The following is a 17,232-nucleotide window of genomic DNA, read 5'->3' on the forward strand; positions in this document are numbered from 1 at the left end:
CGCACGACGCACGACGACGGACAAAAACGGATAGCAATAGGTCACCTGAGTTTACTCTGGTGACCTAATAAAACAGTATGTTGACAGTTTACAAAGCAAGATTGTTAATAAAGATTTATAAAGTAAAGGTATCCTGTAGACACTTGTGATGTATTATTTCTGTAAATATTGTTGGTCAACTTGAGTATTAGAAAAATAGCCTTCTAAACAAGAGGCCCATGGGCCACATCGCTCACCCGACTAACTTTGATGATGCAGTTCTTGACCAGATTTCGTCTCTTGTTCAGAGATGAGCAAAGATAGTCAAGGTGAGAGTTACTAGACTTCTGAAAATCAATACTCAAATTATGGGATCATGTATATTTTCACAGGCAAATTGTAAGTGTTGAATTGAAATTAAGGGAAAAATTCTCTTCATCTAATTATTTGAAAAACAAGTAACAAATGGAAGTTATACTTTCTCAGTCACCTGTGCTTTTCAACACCTGAGCTGCACAGAATTGTTAATTCTAATCTTTTCATGAATTTCATTAACACCTACACGTACATGTACATACTGTTGTAACCCATCTGTCTTTTTTTCAGCAAGGAGAAGAGTATTAAAGAGAGAGAGGATAAATGTTGTGGCTCAGTTGTGTGATCTCCCCTCTTCCACTCACGACCACAACTCCTTTATTGTTGATGTGGATCACTCCTCTGTAAATCTAAGTCATGGTGTAGATTTGCATGTACATGTATCTCACTCCTTTAATATTCACCCTGTTTTAAATCAGGGTAGGGCTAACGGGGCGAAAATTTCCCTGTATACTATTCTGATCTTTTTGTAAATTTCATTCAGAACCTACATGTACATACTGGAATAATAACCTCTTTTTTCAGGGAGGAGAAGAATATTAAAGAGAGGGAAGATAAATGTTGTGGCTCAGCTGTGTGATCTCCCCTCTACGACTCACGACTACAACTCCTTCACTGTAGATGTGGATCACTCCTCTGTAAGTCAAAGTTTTGGTGTACAGTAGATACAACTCCCTTCTGGTTTATGTTTACAATGTATATGCATGTTATTTGTTAAGGTTATCAAGTAAAATTTTAAACACATTGAAAGTATTAAAGTGTTAAATCAGAAACTATATTCAGGGTTCATTTCAGATTAAATGCACTTTATATTTGTCTTAACACATCTTCCTCTGTTTTTGTAAGCTAAGTGTTGCAGGAAACTATGTTCAGTGTACATGTACAATGAATGTGGAATGTGGAATGAGAATGTGGAATGTTATCTTTACAGGCCTGTTATCTTTACAGGCAAACCTCAGAAGTTTTGTAGTTGAAGGAGTGTTCAAAGAGAGTAAGTTTTCTTATGTTTTAGATTATTTACTCTAAGATAAAAAAATGCAATTAAAAAGTATATGTATATGTATTAAATTGCAACAGATGATAAAATTAGATTTAAAAAAATTGATATTAAATTTTAGTTTTGTTTTCTTTTAGCTGAAAGCAAGTCAGATAGACCTCCCATCATAGCATTTAGTCGTTGCTTTATTACAGTTACACAGGGGGCAGGGTATGTATAATCACAAGGAAAATAGACGAGAATGAAGCATTTGTTGAAACCAAACATATAAGTACATATTCGTGGAAACAGTTAATTAGTTGCTGTAGAGTCAGTCACAAAACAGAGGTCACTTGCTCAATTTTTTTCATATATGCATGGTTTTGAATCCTAGAATGTTTTTTGTCATTGAATTGTGATTGTCTCGATCCATCTTTAAAAATTTACATTTTGAATATCCCATGTCCAATTTGGTGCTCCATCATGTTCATATGGAAGCACTCTAAAAGTAAAAGGAAATTAAAAAATATAGATATATTTCAAAACATTACAATTGAAGTTTAATCAGTAAGAATTTACAAAAGTATAAATCCAAGTTCCCTCAGTCTGACCCAGTTTAAACAAGATTAATTTGTTTATAGATTATTGCATCAGCATGTTTAATGGGCATTCCTTATGTGTTTCTTTGGAAAAAGAACATTTTTCTGTAACTGACATTAATAAGAATATGTACATATTTATACTTACCACTCAAAAAGAATAATAAGGTCCTTTTTGTGTATGGTAAATGTGCTGCATTTCTTCTGTCTATACTTCCCAAATGTTGTAAACATTAAAAACTGTCACATAATTATCATCCTCCAAGAAGTAAATAATTCTTTTTTCTGCTTTGACCATCAAAATACAGTTTTGTCAGCATCAAAAATCACTAAAAACTCCTTGAAGAATAACTTCAGCAATCTAAACTCACTACCATGCAGCTAGGTCAAAGTGCTCTTGTCCAATATTCAAACTTACTGGAAAAGGCGGTCACTACAGAGCATCGGAGGAAACCTGATATCCAGTGCCCCATTATAAAAACCTGGCACATGGCATCAATGAACCACCAACAAATCTATCTAAATCTAACCATTTTTTCAATTCTTCATTTCTCAGAAAATAAATGGGAGAAAAATGGTCCACTCAGGCAAGTTGGATCACCAAACTGACATTTCTTTTCCATTTACTCAAATAAATGGAAAGAAAATGCTGCATGTTTACCATCCCGTACGAAAGTTCGAGGTGGAATAGGCACGGCTTGGGCACGGCTAAGACACGGAATCCGCAAGGGTTTTTAAAAAGCCTCACGGGTTCTGCATGTCCAAGACACGGACACGGCTTCCATGTCTGAAAGTGAGGAATCAACCCGTGTGGAGGCGGTTTTTAACTCAGGCGGGTTTTGCTTCAAACTATTTATTTATATCTCACGGCTTTTTACTGAGCATGCTCAATCTTCTACTCTAAATCCATTCATTACTTTCAAATGAAAGTACAATAAACAACAAACACACCATTTGGACATAGCAACGACACGCAGTAGCTTTATTTGCGCAGTGTACATAACATATGCAAAATATGAAAATCAATTTGTATATACAAGTTTATGTTGGATTGAATAAATCATGATAAAATTTAAACTTTATCGTGCTCTACGTGTCGTCCTAAACTGGTATTTAAACCACTATTCACCTCTTACATAGTCTTGCTAACGAGACCGGTTCTAAAGAACCACGTGATATACACCAGGTATTCGAATGAAAACCTTGTAATTCCGAAAAAGTAATTCATTATCACACCAAGTAGAAATTGATTTCTGTCTAATTCGTTAATCAAACGAAAGAAATCATATTTCTACTCTAAATCCATTCATTACTTTCAAATGAAAGTACAATAAACAACAAACACACCATTTGGACATAGCAACGACACGCAGTAGCTCTAAATACAAAGAACGGGAAAATGAAAGTATAAAATCATTGATTTTAAATTCAATCCAACAAAATTCATTTAAATCATAAGTCATTCAATATTTCAAACAATAAATACATAAAATTTTACAGAAATTTTCCAATAAAATGATTTGAAAACAATTAAATAATCACCAAAAAAAATACATATACATGTATATCCATCCTAAACAAATTCAATACACCGCCGTCTTTTGAAAATCCATAACGCAATTCACCATGTGAGTCTGATTTTAAAAGTCTTGATGTTATGCACACATCCTATCCATACATCGATAAATGCTTGCTGCACTTGAGTTTTGAGTATAGTTTCAAATCAAATTCAACGCATACCATACGATTTATCGTGAAGTCCCAGGGAAGAAGACTTCAAATATATCAAATGAATTCGACACAGTTATACATAGAAGTATATTCAGCATCCAATATCAAAATAGCACAAAATACACATTCCTGTGAAATATCTTGAATCCCATCTCAATTCCTTGGATATGTGCGTCTTTGAAACTCTGTCATTATTGATACACCGATTAATACCTCATGGTGCTTGAATTAAACGTAAGAAGAATATAACCAATAATACCTGGAAGAACAAATTTGATGTTAGAAAACTGATAGATACATATATCTTGTAACTCTGATATTTTTGTAAATATTTATAGGATCTCTTTTTCTTGTGAAGCGATTCAGATTCCGTTTTTTCTATTGCGACTTTGAATAAAAAAATGGGAGAAAAATCGTGTTTTTTTTCAGAAGCAGACAGAGATGCTGTCACTGAATTGCAAAAAAACTTGTTTGTCTGTGTAAACCATAGTAAGAAGGACCCCCCCCCCAATAACCATTCTTTTTACATCGCAGGTTCATATCTACATGTATTATGAATATATTTATACAAGTGCCAAGTCCAAGAAAAGACATTTGCACGCAAATCTAATATATGTCACCTATGAACTATTATATACGCGGTCTTTATGAATGCCTAAATACACTGTACATCGATAATCAACACTCAAACCACGGTCCAGAGTCCGCCTGTAGCCTCCAGATTGATTGAGGATTTTGGCCGTGATTAGAAAAACACCAACTTTGCACTAGAAAATGCAAAGTGTTTGTCATCTAAACATTTTGTTCCCAGTGCATGTATTTTACCCTAGGTCCCTGAAAAAAAAAGTTTGATGATTTTGCTTTGCATAAGCCTACACTGATATCACCACCTAAAAATATTGAAGATCTATAACAATGAAACGAAATCCAAAAAATGAAAAACTCAGATTTTAATCCAAATTGCGCTGTCGCCCCATGCGGGCTCATCAGTAGATTAAGCAATTAAACAGATACATATACCTGCAAAGATAACATGATCAAGATTGTGACTCAAACTGGACGCAAAGTGATGCACTCAGTTTTTCTTAAGAAGGCTGACACACGAGAATACTCATTTTAGGGTTTCTTTAGTAAGGACATCTTCAAAGGCTGCTCCATTTGCCACCTCTATTTTTGTTTACATTCCATGCCTAAGTTTCGTTTCCTTTTTTACTCATCGGTAACCCCCCCCCCCACACAGACACATATTGCTAAAAAGAGATAAAGGAATACTCTTGGTAATGGATTTAAAGGGGGTCAAACAGTTACTTGCCCTGGTTGGAATATTTATTGTAAATGCTACATGGCACAGCTAGTTGGTGTTCATTTTGCATTGATATTTGATTTGGGAAGGGGATCATAGGTGATGATAAACCATGTAATGGAAGACATGTGTAGTACTTGGTAAAACCTTTGTAGGGAAAAGTAGAATGGAGTAAATTTAAATTTAAATTCATGCTTGCATAAAAATGAGACCAGTAAAAAGTTCCAATGTCATGTAAACGCGTATTAAAACTGTAAGTCTTTTTATTTTAATCCCGATATAAAAATTTTACATTTTGCTTTATGCATACGCTACCGATTTCAATTGCATACTCCCAGGTACATGTAACTATATTGATCAATCAGATTAAAATCAGCTGCAAGTTTTGTTTGGCTACGTTTAATACTAGCTCAGGTACTACGTTGTTCGTCGTAAACGTAGACAAACAGCTGGGGGTATGTGTACAGATAAAACAAAAAAAAATTACAGTAGTAAAGTAAAGTGAAAACTGAAAAAAATATCCATATCCATGAGAAATGAAGATTTGAAATCTATTTTTAAATCCGGTGATGTTTAAACTTGATTACAGTGGATATATATCTTATAACCCCATCGCACCCCCTTTAACCTTATACAAAGAGTTGAAATTAAGATTAATTAAAAATTTGACACTGGTATTAATATTATAATTTATTCACTTTTAATTCATGTTGGAATTTTAAAAAAGTAATGGCATAATGTCATTTTTATTGAATAGAAGTTAGTTCTTTCTCATACTCTCCCCATGGTCGTCATATAAAACTTTATGATATATACTGATGATATTGTATGTTCGAGTACATAACAGGGTATTGTGAATTCTTATCTGCAGATCGCTGAAACTAGGCAGGTAATTTTATTCTTTGATAACACTCTACTGAAATTAATTAAATATATAATATCCATGATTTTTTAGAAAGCCCCCTTCTCAAAATTGCTATTTTTGTAACCATGGCAACATACATTGTTCCTTGAAAATAAAAATACTACAATATAAAAAAATGTGCATCTTTGTATGCTCCACATGTGTATCAAATTTTATTGAATTCAGTAAAAAACTGTAGGAGGGAGAGCGATTCAAAAATTGCTTACGACAATCAGACAGTTGTAAAGCCGAAGTCGAACGGATGAGGTACTGACATTGTATAAATGTATAAACTCTTTCTATTAAATAAAATTGACCAGTAAAACTAAAAACTAATTGAATGCATGCTTTGTTTTAATAGTAACACCAAATCCTCTGGTTTAGAAACATTATTTGTAAAATTGTTTGTATTTCAGGGACGAATAAAAATAGAAAAGCACATATTTTGGCAATTATGGGTCTCAATCGTTGCCATGGCAACCGTGACGTCAAATCAGTCTGCATAATTAAATACTTTAGGATCTTACCTTTCAGAAAATATATAGGTTGCTCTATGTTAAAGTGACTAGAAAATGTCTAAAATTCTATTTGAACGTTTTTAGGCAATTATGCAGAAAAATTGCAAAATCTCTGGCCGTTAAAGGGTTAATCTATTAAAAAAATCAAAATCATCATCATTGTGGCTAGCAAAACATGCATACTATCATTAAATGATAAAATGAATCAAAATTCCAACATTAAGTTCAAAATTTATGAATTGCACTAATCATTTTTTTTTAAATTAAGAAAAATATGAATGTGTTTATATAAACATCCATTTGATAATCAAGTTATGATAACCTTATTTTCATCAGAATAATCAACATTTACTTTACTATTTGTAGAAATACTTCCTACTGAAAACAATCTCACCAAATGGCATCAAAACAAATGTGGTTGGATAAACATCCATAAAATCATTTTATGATTTAATTTATCAGAAGTTCAAATTCCAATCAAATTTTACTTAATTTTCATCAGAATTATCAACCTTTACTTTACTACTTATGTAGAAATACTTTCTACACAAACAAATCTCGCCAAATGGCATCACCACAAATGTGGTTGGATACAAATCCATACATTCATTTATGATATAATTTATCAAAAAGTTCAAATTTCAATCAAATTTTACTTTATTTTCATCAGATTAATCAACTTTTACTGTACTTTATATGTAGAAATACTTTCTACTTTAACCAACTCGCCAAATGGCTTCACCACAAAACGATTCAAAAAACATCCATAAATTCATACTATGTGATAAATTTATCAAAATACTTCAAGTTCCAATCAAATTTTCCTTTGATTTCATGAAAATTATAAACTTTTACTTTAATATATACCAAGAAACACGTGCACTTTCTACAGAAACCAATCTTACTAAATGGCTTCATCACAAATGTAGTTGGACAAACATCCATAAATTCAAACTCGTATGATATAGAACCCACTTTCTACTTTATCCAACTCGTCAAATGGCAACACCACAAATGTAGTTGGATAAACATCTATATCATTTTATGATAAAATGTGCAAAACATTCGAATCCAATCAATTTCTATTTCATATTATCAGCAAAATAATGAAAAGAATCTTTAATAAATTGCCAAATGACAATACCATATAAGTGGTTGGAAAACATTCATAAAAGCATGATATGCTAAATTGTGCCAAAGTTATTCAAATTCAAACCCAACTCAATATTATTTCAAACAGAAATATTAATTTTCATTTGACTATTTCTGTACTTCTCATTGTCTACTAAAATCAATCCCGCCAAAAACCAAACATCACAGATGCGTTATGATAAACATCCATAAAATATTTTATGTTAAGCTGGGTTTGAGTTGGAATTCCGCTCAAATTCTATTTTTGTTTTAAATTCAAAAATAACAGCTTTTAAATAGCTACAGTATTATAAAAATCACTTTCCACTGAAAACTAATTTCAATAAAAGTAAATACTCCAAAAATCGTTGCCAATTAATAAACATTCATTAAATCATTTCATTATAAAATGAAATATATCAACGTTATCAAAATTCAAATCTTCCAAACACTACCAAACACGAAAATTGTGCAAAACAGCTCATGAAATTAATATTCAGAAAAAGTTGAATTCAATTTTGGTGAATCATTTTTAAAATTAGAATTCATTGACAAAATTTCCTTTTTACTCGAAAATCAAAACCGACAAAAATTCAGTTTCTGTTATCAAAACTTTTTAGTATTGAAACCAAATACTTAAATCTCTTTTTCTAGATAACTCAATCAAGCCAATTAACAACACCGCAAATATTACAGAATTATCATTCATTTAAATATTTTATACCATCTTGATCTTATTCACTTTTGTTTTTTTTTTTTAAATTAATACTCAATTGATAAATTTCAATACTAAGTAGATAATTCAAATGAGACCTTAGTTTAACTACAATGAAAATCAAAATGTAAATATTCTAAACCTTTAATTCTCTTACGCAAAGCCGTACCTGTCCTGCATTAATAACAAGACAAGTAGAACTCGTTTTCTTCTATAAAGTTTATATGTCATTAATACATATACTTGGTTAAAAGATACCAAACAAAAAATATCTATGCCCCATACTCTACTATATAGATTCATGATTGAATAATCTACTAAAATAAATCGAAAAACGAATTATTATACTCAAAGTTCAGAATATGAAATGCTTCTCTTTTCCATTGTGATGGAGTCTGCATTGAATTTAACTTTCAATTGGCATAAAACGCAAAGAAAAAATCTACCATACTTCTCTGGAGATCTTTAAATCACATTCTTCATTATACTCATCGTGATACCAACCCAACATGTAACTACCTGAAACATAAGAATATACTGTTTTCTCTTCAATATATCTAAACTTTTTATTTTTAATTAGTAGCACATTTGACAAAATGGCAAGAAACTGAAATTGAAAAATAAATTCAAACAATATTAATTTATCGATATTTTCTATACTCAGGAAATGTCCATGTTATAATGCTGATGCATTTAGGACGTTTTAAAATGATAAGCAAATATATCTAATTGAATATAAATGCAAATATAATATCTTATAAATTCTATACTTGTATTAATTGAAAAATAAAAGAAAATTATCGTAAAGTATTTGTTTTCCTTTTCAGAAACACCAGTTTTCTTCCTTTAACAAATCCATCTTTCTACAAAACAAATTATCTATTTCTGGAAATAACTTCTATTATCATATACTGACGAGAATTAACGAATCTCATAATTTAATACAATCATGTATTTGTTTTCAAATTCTCTCTATTACAAACCTTGTTATCGCTAATTTACTACTTATTCAAAAACTGATCAATTGTATTCTCAAATGAATACTTATCTTATAAAAACAAGATCTAAGATGGCTTTTCTTTGATGACCTCGTTTTCCACACTGTCAAATCTCTCTCCAACTCTATTTTCTGTGATTTGAAACTGATTTCATATCATCTACAATGGCTAAACATGTCGATGAACCACGCCCTACGCCACTTCGTTCTGCATCTGAGATTTAAACTTTATCGTGCTCTACGTGTCGTCCTTAACTGGTATTTAAACCACTATTCACCTCTTATATAGCCTTGCTAACGAGACCGGTTCTAAAGAACCACGTGATATACACCAGGTATTCGAATGAAAACCTTGTAATTCCGAAAAAGTAATTCATTATCACTCCAAGTAGAAATTAATTTCTGTCTAATTCGTTCCTCAAACGAAAGAAATCATATATAACTTCCTTTATTTGAATATTAAGTTGGAGGGATTCATGGTCATGAGCTAAGAAGGTGTCTTTTTGCTCTAGTTAATGGATAATAAACTAATAGATGTCAGTTGGAATTGTATTTATGTCAGTCTGGGATACTTTCTTCACTTTTGAACTAAATGCAGTAAGTGTAATCTAGAATAAATAAGTCAATTTTTCAGTTTTCACGATCTTCCTGTATTGCGATGTTGAGAATGAACATGATGAAATAGTTTAGGTTTATTTGAATGACTTTAGTTGGACTTTCATTAATCCTCAGAGTCTATAGTATATATTTTATGTGTAATCACTGTGATACCTAGTGAAAGTCTTATTTAAACTTCATGAATTACTAGATCAAATTACATATTGTACATTATCATTAAAATCTTAATTAAAAACTAGCATGGATTGTAACTGATAAAGTTAATCTTTAATAGAAAGTAAATGGACACATTCATATAAGATTTTTAAATTTTAAAATTCTAAAACTAAGCATTAAGGTAAAGCAATGTGAAGTTTAAGTTTGGTTTCAGTCACCATTTTTGCATCCACAGTTACATCAAGTGGTTCTCTAAAGGCCATGACCTAGATCTAAACAAATGCACAGATCCCGTGACTCCTTATATGGTATACGGCACGGCTTTTTTGACACGGGTTTCCAAAAAACCGTGTCTCCATATATGGAAAAGGACACGGGTTTCAGACACGGGTTTACAGAATCCATGAGTCCATGTATGGAAACTAGCACGGCTAATTCTGACACGGGTTTTGTAAAACCGTGTGATCTCATTTAAATATTTCGGCCAATATCCCGTGCCGTGTCCGTGCCTCGACCACTTTTAGGCACGGCTTTCCATACATACTTTACATAGGAGCACGGAATGCTAAAGCACGGGTTTCTGGAGACGGAATCCGTGCCTGAGCCGTGTCTAATCCGCCCGAACTGTTTCGTACTGGATTTAAAAAGCATTTTCTAACAGAAATGGTTTTTAAATGGTTCTGAAAAAATGGTTTTGGAAAGTTGAAAGATAGAGAAATGTAGGAAAATGGTTTTGAAATGAAAAATGGCAAAAAAAAAAAAAAAAGCTGAATAAATGGAGATAAAATGGAAAAATGCCATTCCTTTTTGCTATGGGTTACTGGAATTTTACATATTTCAGTTAATAGATTTCATATTTCAGCAGTCAATTCAAAGCACTTCTACAGCTGTATATACATTGAAGTTTGTTTTAAAAATTCAATTTAAGAGTTTTCATTCACAAACATCCAAAAGATTTGAAATCAATCAGGTGGAAAGGTCTTTTGACTTTTGATATATGAACATATTTTGGGGTGTTATACATTTTTTAACTTCTTTTATGTTAACTGTTGTAACAGAATATTTTTTATCTCAGAATGAATATCATCAACGACATGCTGACAATAACAAATGCCTCCAGAGATCAAAATCAGGTATTGATAATATCACCTTTAGGATACATGTAATTTATATTTGTTCATCAGAATTTATAAATGATCATACATGTACATTAAAACATGAAACACATGCAAGTGTACATGTATAAGATGTACAAATTAACAATGTAAAACAACACCGCGAATAAAGAGTGCAAGATTTTACAATTTGTTTAATAAATTCAGCATTTTAACTTCTATTCTATGTGTGTTTGTAGAAGGCCTTTAAGCACCCTGCCCCTACTCCCTCTTCTAGCCCTGTCCCTGAGGCATCACCACCAGCCCCGTTCACTCAGGCTGGTCCCTTCACATACACAGCCGAGCAGCAGCAGATGATTCAACAGTTCGCTGCTCAGTCAGGCATGAACCACGAATGGTCCATCAAGTAAGTTTTTACTTAATATTCAATAAAGTAAGTTTGTAAGGAACCTCCAGGAAAGGGCGAAAAAATACTTCCTATTTTCATTTTTTTTTTGTCCACAGAAAATTTTATTAACTCAGACAGTTGGGATTTTGTCTATTGAGAATCAACCTTATTATTCAGTTGTTAGGACTGTGTCCTATAACTTCTGATATTTGCAACACTAGTTTATTACAATTTACAAAACCAATTTTTTTGCATTTTTTTTTGCAGATGCCTGGAACAAAATGGTTGGAATTATGAGAAATCAGGGGAAATATTCCTGGAATTGCAGGTACAATTACAACACAATATTTGTGCCTAAACACATCAAATAAGTTTGTAATAAAAGAGACACCCCCCCCCCAAAAAAAATTACCTTAGAAGCCTCATTAAGTGCTCTTAATTACATAAATTAGCACACATATGTTAGTGCACTTGATTTATGCAAACCACTATATATTAGTTTGAGTCATGTATTACATGTACCATGTGAGAGATTAAGTGGAAATTTACCAGTAAAAAAGGCATTAAATAAGATTACTGCTAAAATAAGTGTGTTTATAGCGTAACTGGATATACATTGTATTTGTGGACTTTTGGATTATAAGAGTGTTTTATTTCTCCATTTCAGAAACAAAACAAGATTTCTCCAGATGCATTTGCAAAATGAAAATCTGACTTTCCTGCAAATGGACCTAATAACACTGAATTCTCAAAATCATTTGGAATAGGCTCAGGATAAGCCTTTCTTTAAGTGCATCCATCCAATGGTGACTCCTCCAAGTGTTTACAGTGAATTGAATTGACCTCTCAGAACTGTGTGGAAGCCTGGTGGATTTTAATGATTTTATTCTGTTTAGAAGAAACACTTTCGGGCATTGACAAGTGAACTGATTATAAATCCTTGCTTTGTTTTAATGTGCGAGTTCAAAGAGAATTTGAGAAGGATTAAAAAATCCTCTTTTACATAATTTTACAGTGAAATGACATTGTTTAATTTGCACTTGTTAATCATAGAAGTAAAATATTGTGAAATGAAAAGTGCTCATCCATATTTGATATGTCACCAATTTTATTTCTATTGCAATTTGACATTCTGTACAATGAATACCTTTTATAAATATGTATTTTTTAATTTTTTATTGAAAATTTCATCATTGTTAATAAAAATGAAAGAATTGTCATCTTCTCTTTTCATGAAGCAAAGGCTTGGTGTCTTGAGAAAACTGCTTTTGTGACAATTGAGTTTTACTTCAAATTATTATACCTGTCAATTATAAAAAAAATCCTACAAATTATAACCAGGCATATAATGAAAGCACACTTCTGCAAAGTGGAAATATATGAAAATCCAATGAATTGTCATAATCAAAAGCCAGGAATATTGATTAATATACAGAATATTTAACATTACTGGTTAATTGGTAGAGTAGAAATTTGTTCTGAGAAATGGATGTAATTGAGGATATCAGAACATAAAACTTTTAAACGTATATAAAAGCACACAAAATATGAAATATTTATCCACCATGGATAAGTGACTGTTTTGACCAAAAAGGCGAAAACATACCAGTTTAGCACAAAATCAGGCGATGGTAAGAGATACAATGAAAGCTCTTCCTGTCTTAAAGATACTAGTAACATTTTATTACCTGTTACTGTAGATTCCTTATAGTTCGCATGTACTAATTATTGTGAACTGGCTCTTAAACGTCAAATCGCTAGAATGATATTTTGCGAATGGACGCTTGATCGATAGAATTTTCATGGATTTCAACACCATAATAATAAAAGTTGAGTTATACTATTTCGCAAGTGATTTTTTTTGCAAATTTACGTGGAAATTAATTCCTTGCATATAATTAGGAATCTTCAGTATTTGAATCCAGTGAGCTCTTGATTAATATACAGTCTCTGGGCGAAATTGAAAAAGAGACGTACTAAACACTGGGCTCACAATACCCACTCTTAGATGTGTATAATTGTCAAAGTCCCTTTTTTGCTTTGGGAAACCTAATACTAGTAAATGTCACAACAGAACATAAGACAGGAAAAGCAAAATGATACTCTGTATGTAATAAAGATTCTGTGATATTCTCATTTAATTTCATTCATTATTATAGGAATTTTGTATGAGATAGGTACTTCCTAGTGTTCAAGACAGAAGGACAAACGAACAATAACTATATTACCCAACCCCCTTTTCTAGCCAGGGGATGGGGGTATAAAAGATACACATTGTCCTGCAAATATTTCCTAAAACATACTTTTTGCAGGTAGGTACATGTAATGGAGTTTCCATTATAATTTGTTACAGTTATTTTTTTCACATCATAACATATCCAATTCCACACTCTACACTAAAATTGGAGGCCTACAACTAAAACAAGAGGCCCATGGGCCACATCGCTCACCTGAGCACTAAGGGTAGGAAAAAGTAGGAAATGGCTTTTTATTGTAAAGTTTAAATCCAAAAGTAGTCCCATGAACAATCATGGATTTGCTATTTTTAAAAAAAAATGATTTTTAAAGAATTTTCCTATATATTTCTATGTAAAACTTTGGTCGGCCATTCCCTACCCCTGGGGGTCATGATTTGAACAAATTTGAATCTACACTACTTGAGCATGCTTCCATATAAATATGATGAATAATGGCTTTGTCATTCTTGAGAAGAAGATGTTTAAAGAATTTTCCTATATATTTCTATGTAAAACTTTGGTCGGTCATTTTGGCCCCGCCCTACCCCCGGGGGTCATGATTTGAACAAACTTGAATCTACACTACCTGAGCATGCTTCCATATAACTATGATGAATTATCGCTTTGTCATTCTTGAGAAGAAGATTTTTAAAGAATTTTCCTATATATTTCTATGTAAAACTTTGGTCGGCCATTTTGGCCCCGCCCTATCCTCGGGGGGTCATGATTTGAACAAACTTGAAACTACACTACCTGAACATGCTTCCATATAAATATGATGCATTATGACTTTGTCATTCTTGAGAAGAAGATTTTTAAAGAATTTTCCTATATATTTCTATGTAAAACTTTGGTCGGCCATTTTGGCCCTGCCCTAGTAACCCCCGGGGGGTCATGTTTTGAACAAACTTGAATCTACACTACCTGAACATGCTTCCATATAAATATGATGAATTATGACTTTGTCATTCTTGAGAAGAAGATTTTTAAAGAATTTTCCTATATATTTCTATGTAAAACTTAGGTCGGCCATTTTGGCCCCGCCCTACCCCCGTGGGTCATGATTTGAACAAATTTGAATCTACACCACCTGAGCATGCTTCCATATAAATATGATGAATAATGGCTTTGTCATTCTTGGGAAGAAGATTTTTAAAGAATTTTCCTATATATTTCTATGTAAAACTTTGGTCGGCCATTTTGGCCCCGCCCTACCCCCGGGGGTCATGATTTGAACAAACTTGAATCTACACTACCTGAACATGCTTCCATATAAATATGATGAATTATGGCTTTGTCATTCTTGAGAAGAAGATTTTTAAAGAATTTTCCTATATATTTCTATGTAAAACTTTGGTCGGCCATTTTGGCCCAGCCCTACCCCTGGGGGTCATGATTTGAACAAACTTGAATCTACACTATCTGAGCATGCTTCCATATAAATATGATGAATTATGGCTTTGTCATTCTTGAGAAGAAGATTTTTAAAGAATTTTCCTATATATTTCTATGTAAAACTTAGGTCGGCCATTTTGGCCCCGCCCTATCCCCGGGGGTCATGATTTGAACAAACTTGAATCTACACTACCTGAGCATGCTTCCATATAAATATGATGAATAATGGCTTTGTCATTCTTGGGAAGAAGATTTTTAAAGAATTTTCCTATATATATTTCTATGTTAAACTTTGGTCGGCCATTTTGGCCCCGCCCTACCCCCGGGGGTCATGATTTGAACAAACTTGAATCTACACTACCTGAGCATGCTTCCATATAAATATAATGAATTATTGCTTTGTCATTCTTGAGAAGAAGATTTTTATTTTAAAGAATTTTCCTATATATTTCTATGTAAAACTTTGGTCGGCCATTTTGGCCCCGCCCTAACCCCCCGGGTAATGATTTGAACAAACTTAAATCTACACTACCTGAGGATGTTTCCCCATAAGTTTCATCTTTCCTGGCACAGTGGTTCTTGAGAAGAAGATTTTTAAAATATGCCACCAAATTTTCATTAATTCCCAATTATCTCCCCTTGAATTAAGGCGTGGCCCTTCATTTGAACAAACTTGAATTCCCTTCACCCAAGGATACTTTGTGGCAAGTTTGGTTGAAATTGGCCCAGTGGTTCTTGAGAAGAAGTCGAAAATGTGAAAAGTTTACAGACAGACGGACAGACGGACGCCGGACAAAATGTGATCAGAAAAGCTCACTTGAGCTTTCAGCTCAGATGAGCTAAAAATACTCAATGGGAAATAAGTTTATACATATAAAAATTAAGCCTTAAATCTGTTTTCATGTTTTTATTGACAGTTGATGGATCTTACAAAGATAAAATGATGCAATGTATAACAGGTCGAGGAAACTACCTTATATGGGTATTGTTGTCATTGCGCACAAAGGTGCTCACAGCAAACAATGGACCAATCTATTGAATGAGCCGAAAAGCATGATGGTCTACTACATGTTTATTTTTATTACAAACACGTGGGTTAAGGGAAATTTAGAATGCGATTTCAAATGACTGCTGGAAAGTCAATTTACAATTTTTTGAAACGTGTTTGAGAAAAATATGAAGAATAGGAACTAATTGAGAATTCCCATGCTCACATTAACAAACAAAATCAGTTTTCCTTGTTAAATAGTACTTTGAAATACTGCTTACAAAGTCTCCACAAGTAAAAAATAAAGGACTCCAGTACTTAATAATCTTAAATTTGCCATGTAACTGGCTGAATTATTTGTTGAACAGTTATTTGTTAATAGAAATTTGAAGTTCATGCATTTACAAAAAGGACTTGAGTTGCATGTTTTTTTTATTTACCTCTAATTTATTTATCATATGTGCTAGGAACACGTGCTTTTGTTTATTATGTGCTAATAATAGCGACAGTAGCTATTGGTCAGTATTTAAAGGTCGATACCTGTAGAACGGGTGAACAGGTATTCACTTTAATCACGATTTTAACTCATTCGAAGGCTTTGCTTTGCGACATTCACACCCACCCACCCACCCTCTTACTTACTTCAACCTTTTACTAGTATTTTGTTTAATAAAGAAAGTAATTGTTTTCATTTCAAGAAAATTAAAAGTTTTGTACACAACAGATTAATTGTCAAAGATGGGAAACAATTTGCTTAGTCGCTCTAGATAATTTTATGTAAAATTTGATATAAATGTAAGATTGTTGTGTAAGGGTACATATTAACTACATATAGTCGAAATGTGTTTACAGATAGTTCTAACTTACATTCATTTTGCATAGGTTTTACTTAAAGTAGTCGATTAATTGTACATTATAATATATGATACGTACGTAAGTTTGTGAGAATGAGTCCACCATTTATTTTGTTTACCTCGCAATTGCTGCGGACTTACAGGTTTCCATAGTTTTTTCAACATAAATCGATGTTGTTTTTTATCTATGGTTTTTCCTGGGCGGCGAGGGAAGCATAATTGTGTTCATACATGCATTATATTACGTTTTTAA

At 32.5% G+C, this 17,232-nt stretch overlaps 1 protein-coding gene across 1 annotated transcript; it reads left to right on the plus strand.

Annotated features, from left to right (window-relative positions):
- Nucleotides 1–289: 289 nt before the first annotated feature.
- Nucleotides 290–13,119, plus strand: LOC134228615 (nuclear RNA export factor 1-like). The gene is made up of 8 exons (XM_062710279.1): nucleotides 290–308; nucleotides 880–992; nucleotides 1,303–1,345; nucleotides 1,489–1,561; nucleotides 11,078–11,135; nucleotides 11,357–11,523; nucleotides 11,773–11,833; nucleotides 12,173–13,119. The coding sequence occupies exons 1-8, from the start codon at nucleotides 290–292 to the stop codon at nucleotides 12,209–12,211; spliced, it is 573 nt and encodes a 190-aa protein (XP_062566263.1). The 3' UTR covers nucleotides 12,212–13,119.
- The last annotated feature ends 4,113 nt before the right edge of the window (nucleotides 13,120–17,232 follow it).

This window comes from Saccostrea cucullata, unplaced genomic scaffold (assembly GCF_032062105.1).
Source record: "Saccostrea cucullata isolate Sc308-1 unplaced genomic scaffold, CSIRO_AGI_Scuc_v1 ctg8476, whole genome shotgun sequence".
NCBI classification, from domain to species: domain Eukaryota; kingdom Metazoa; phylum Mollusca; class Bivalvia; order Ostreida; family Ostreidae; genus Saccostrea; species Saccostrea cuccullata.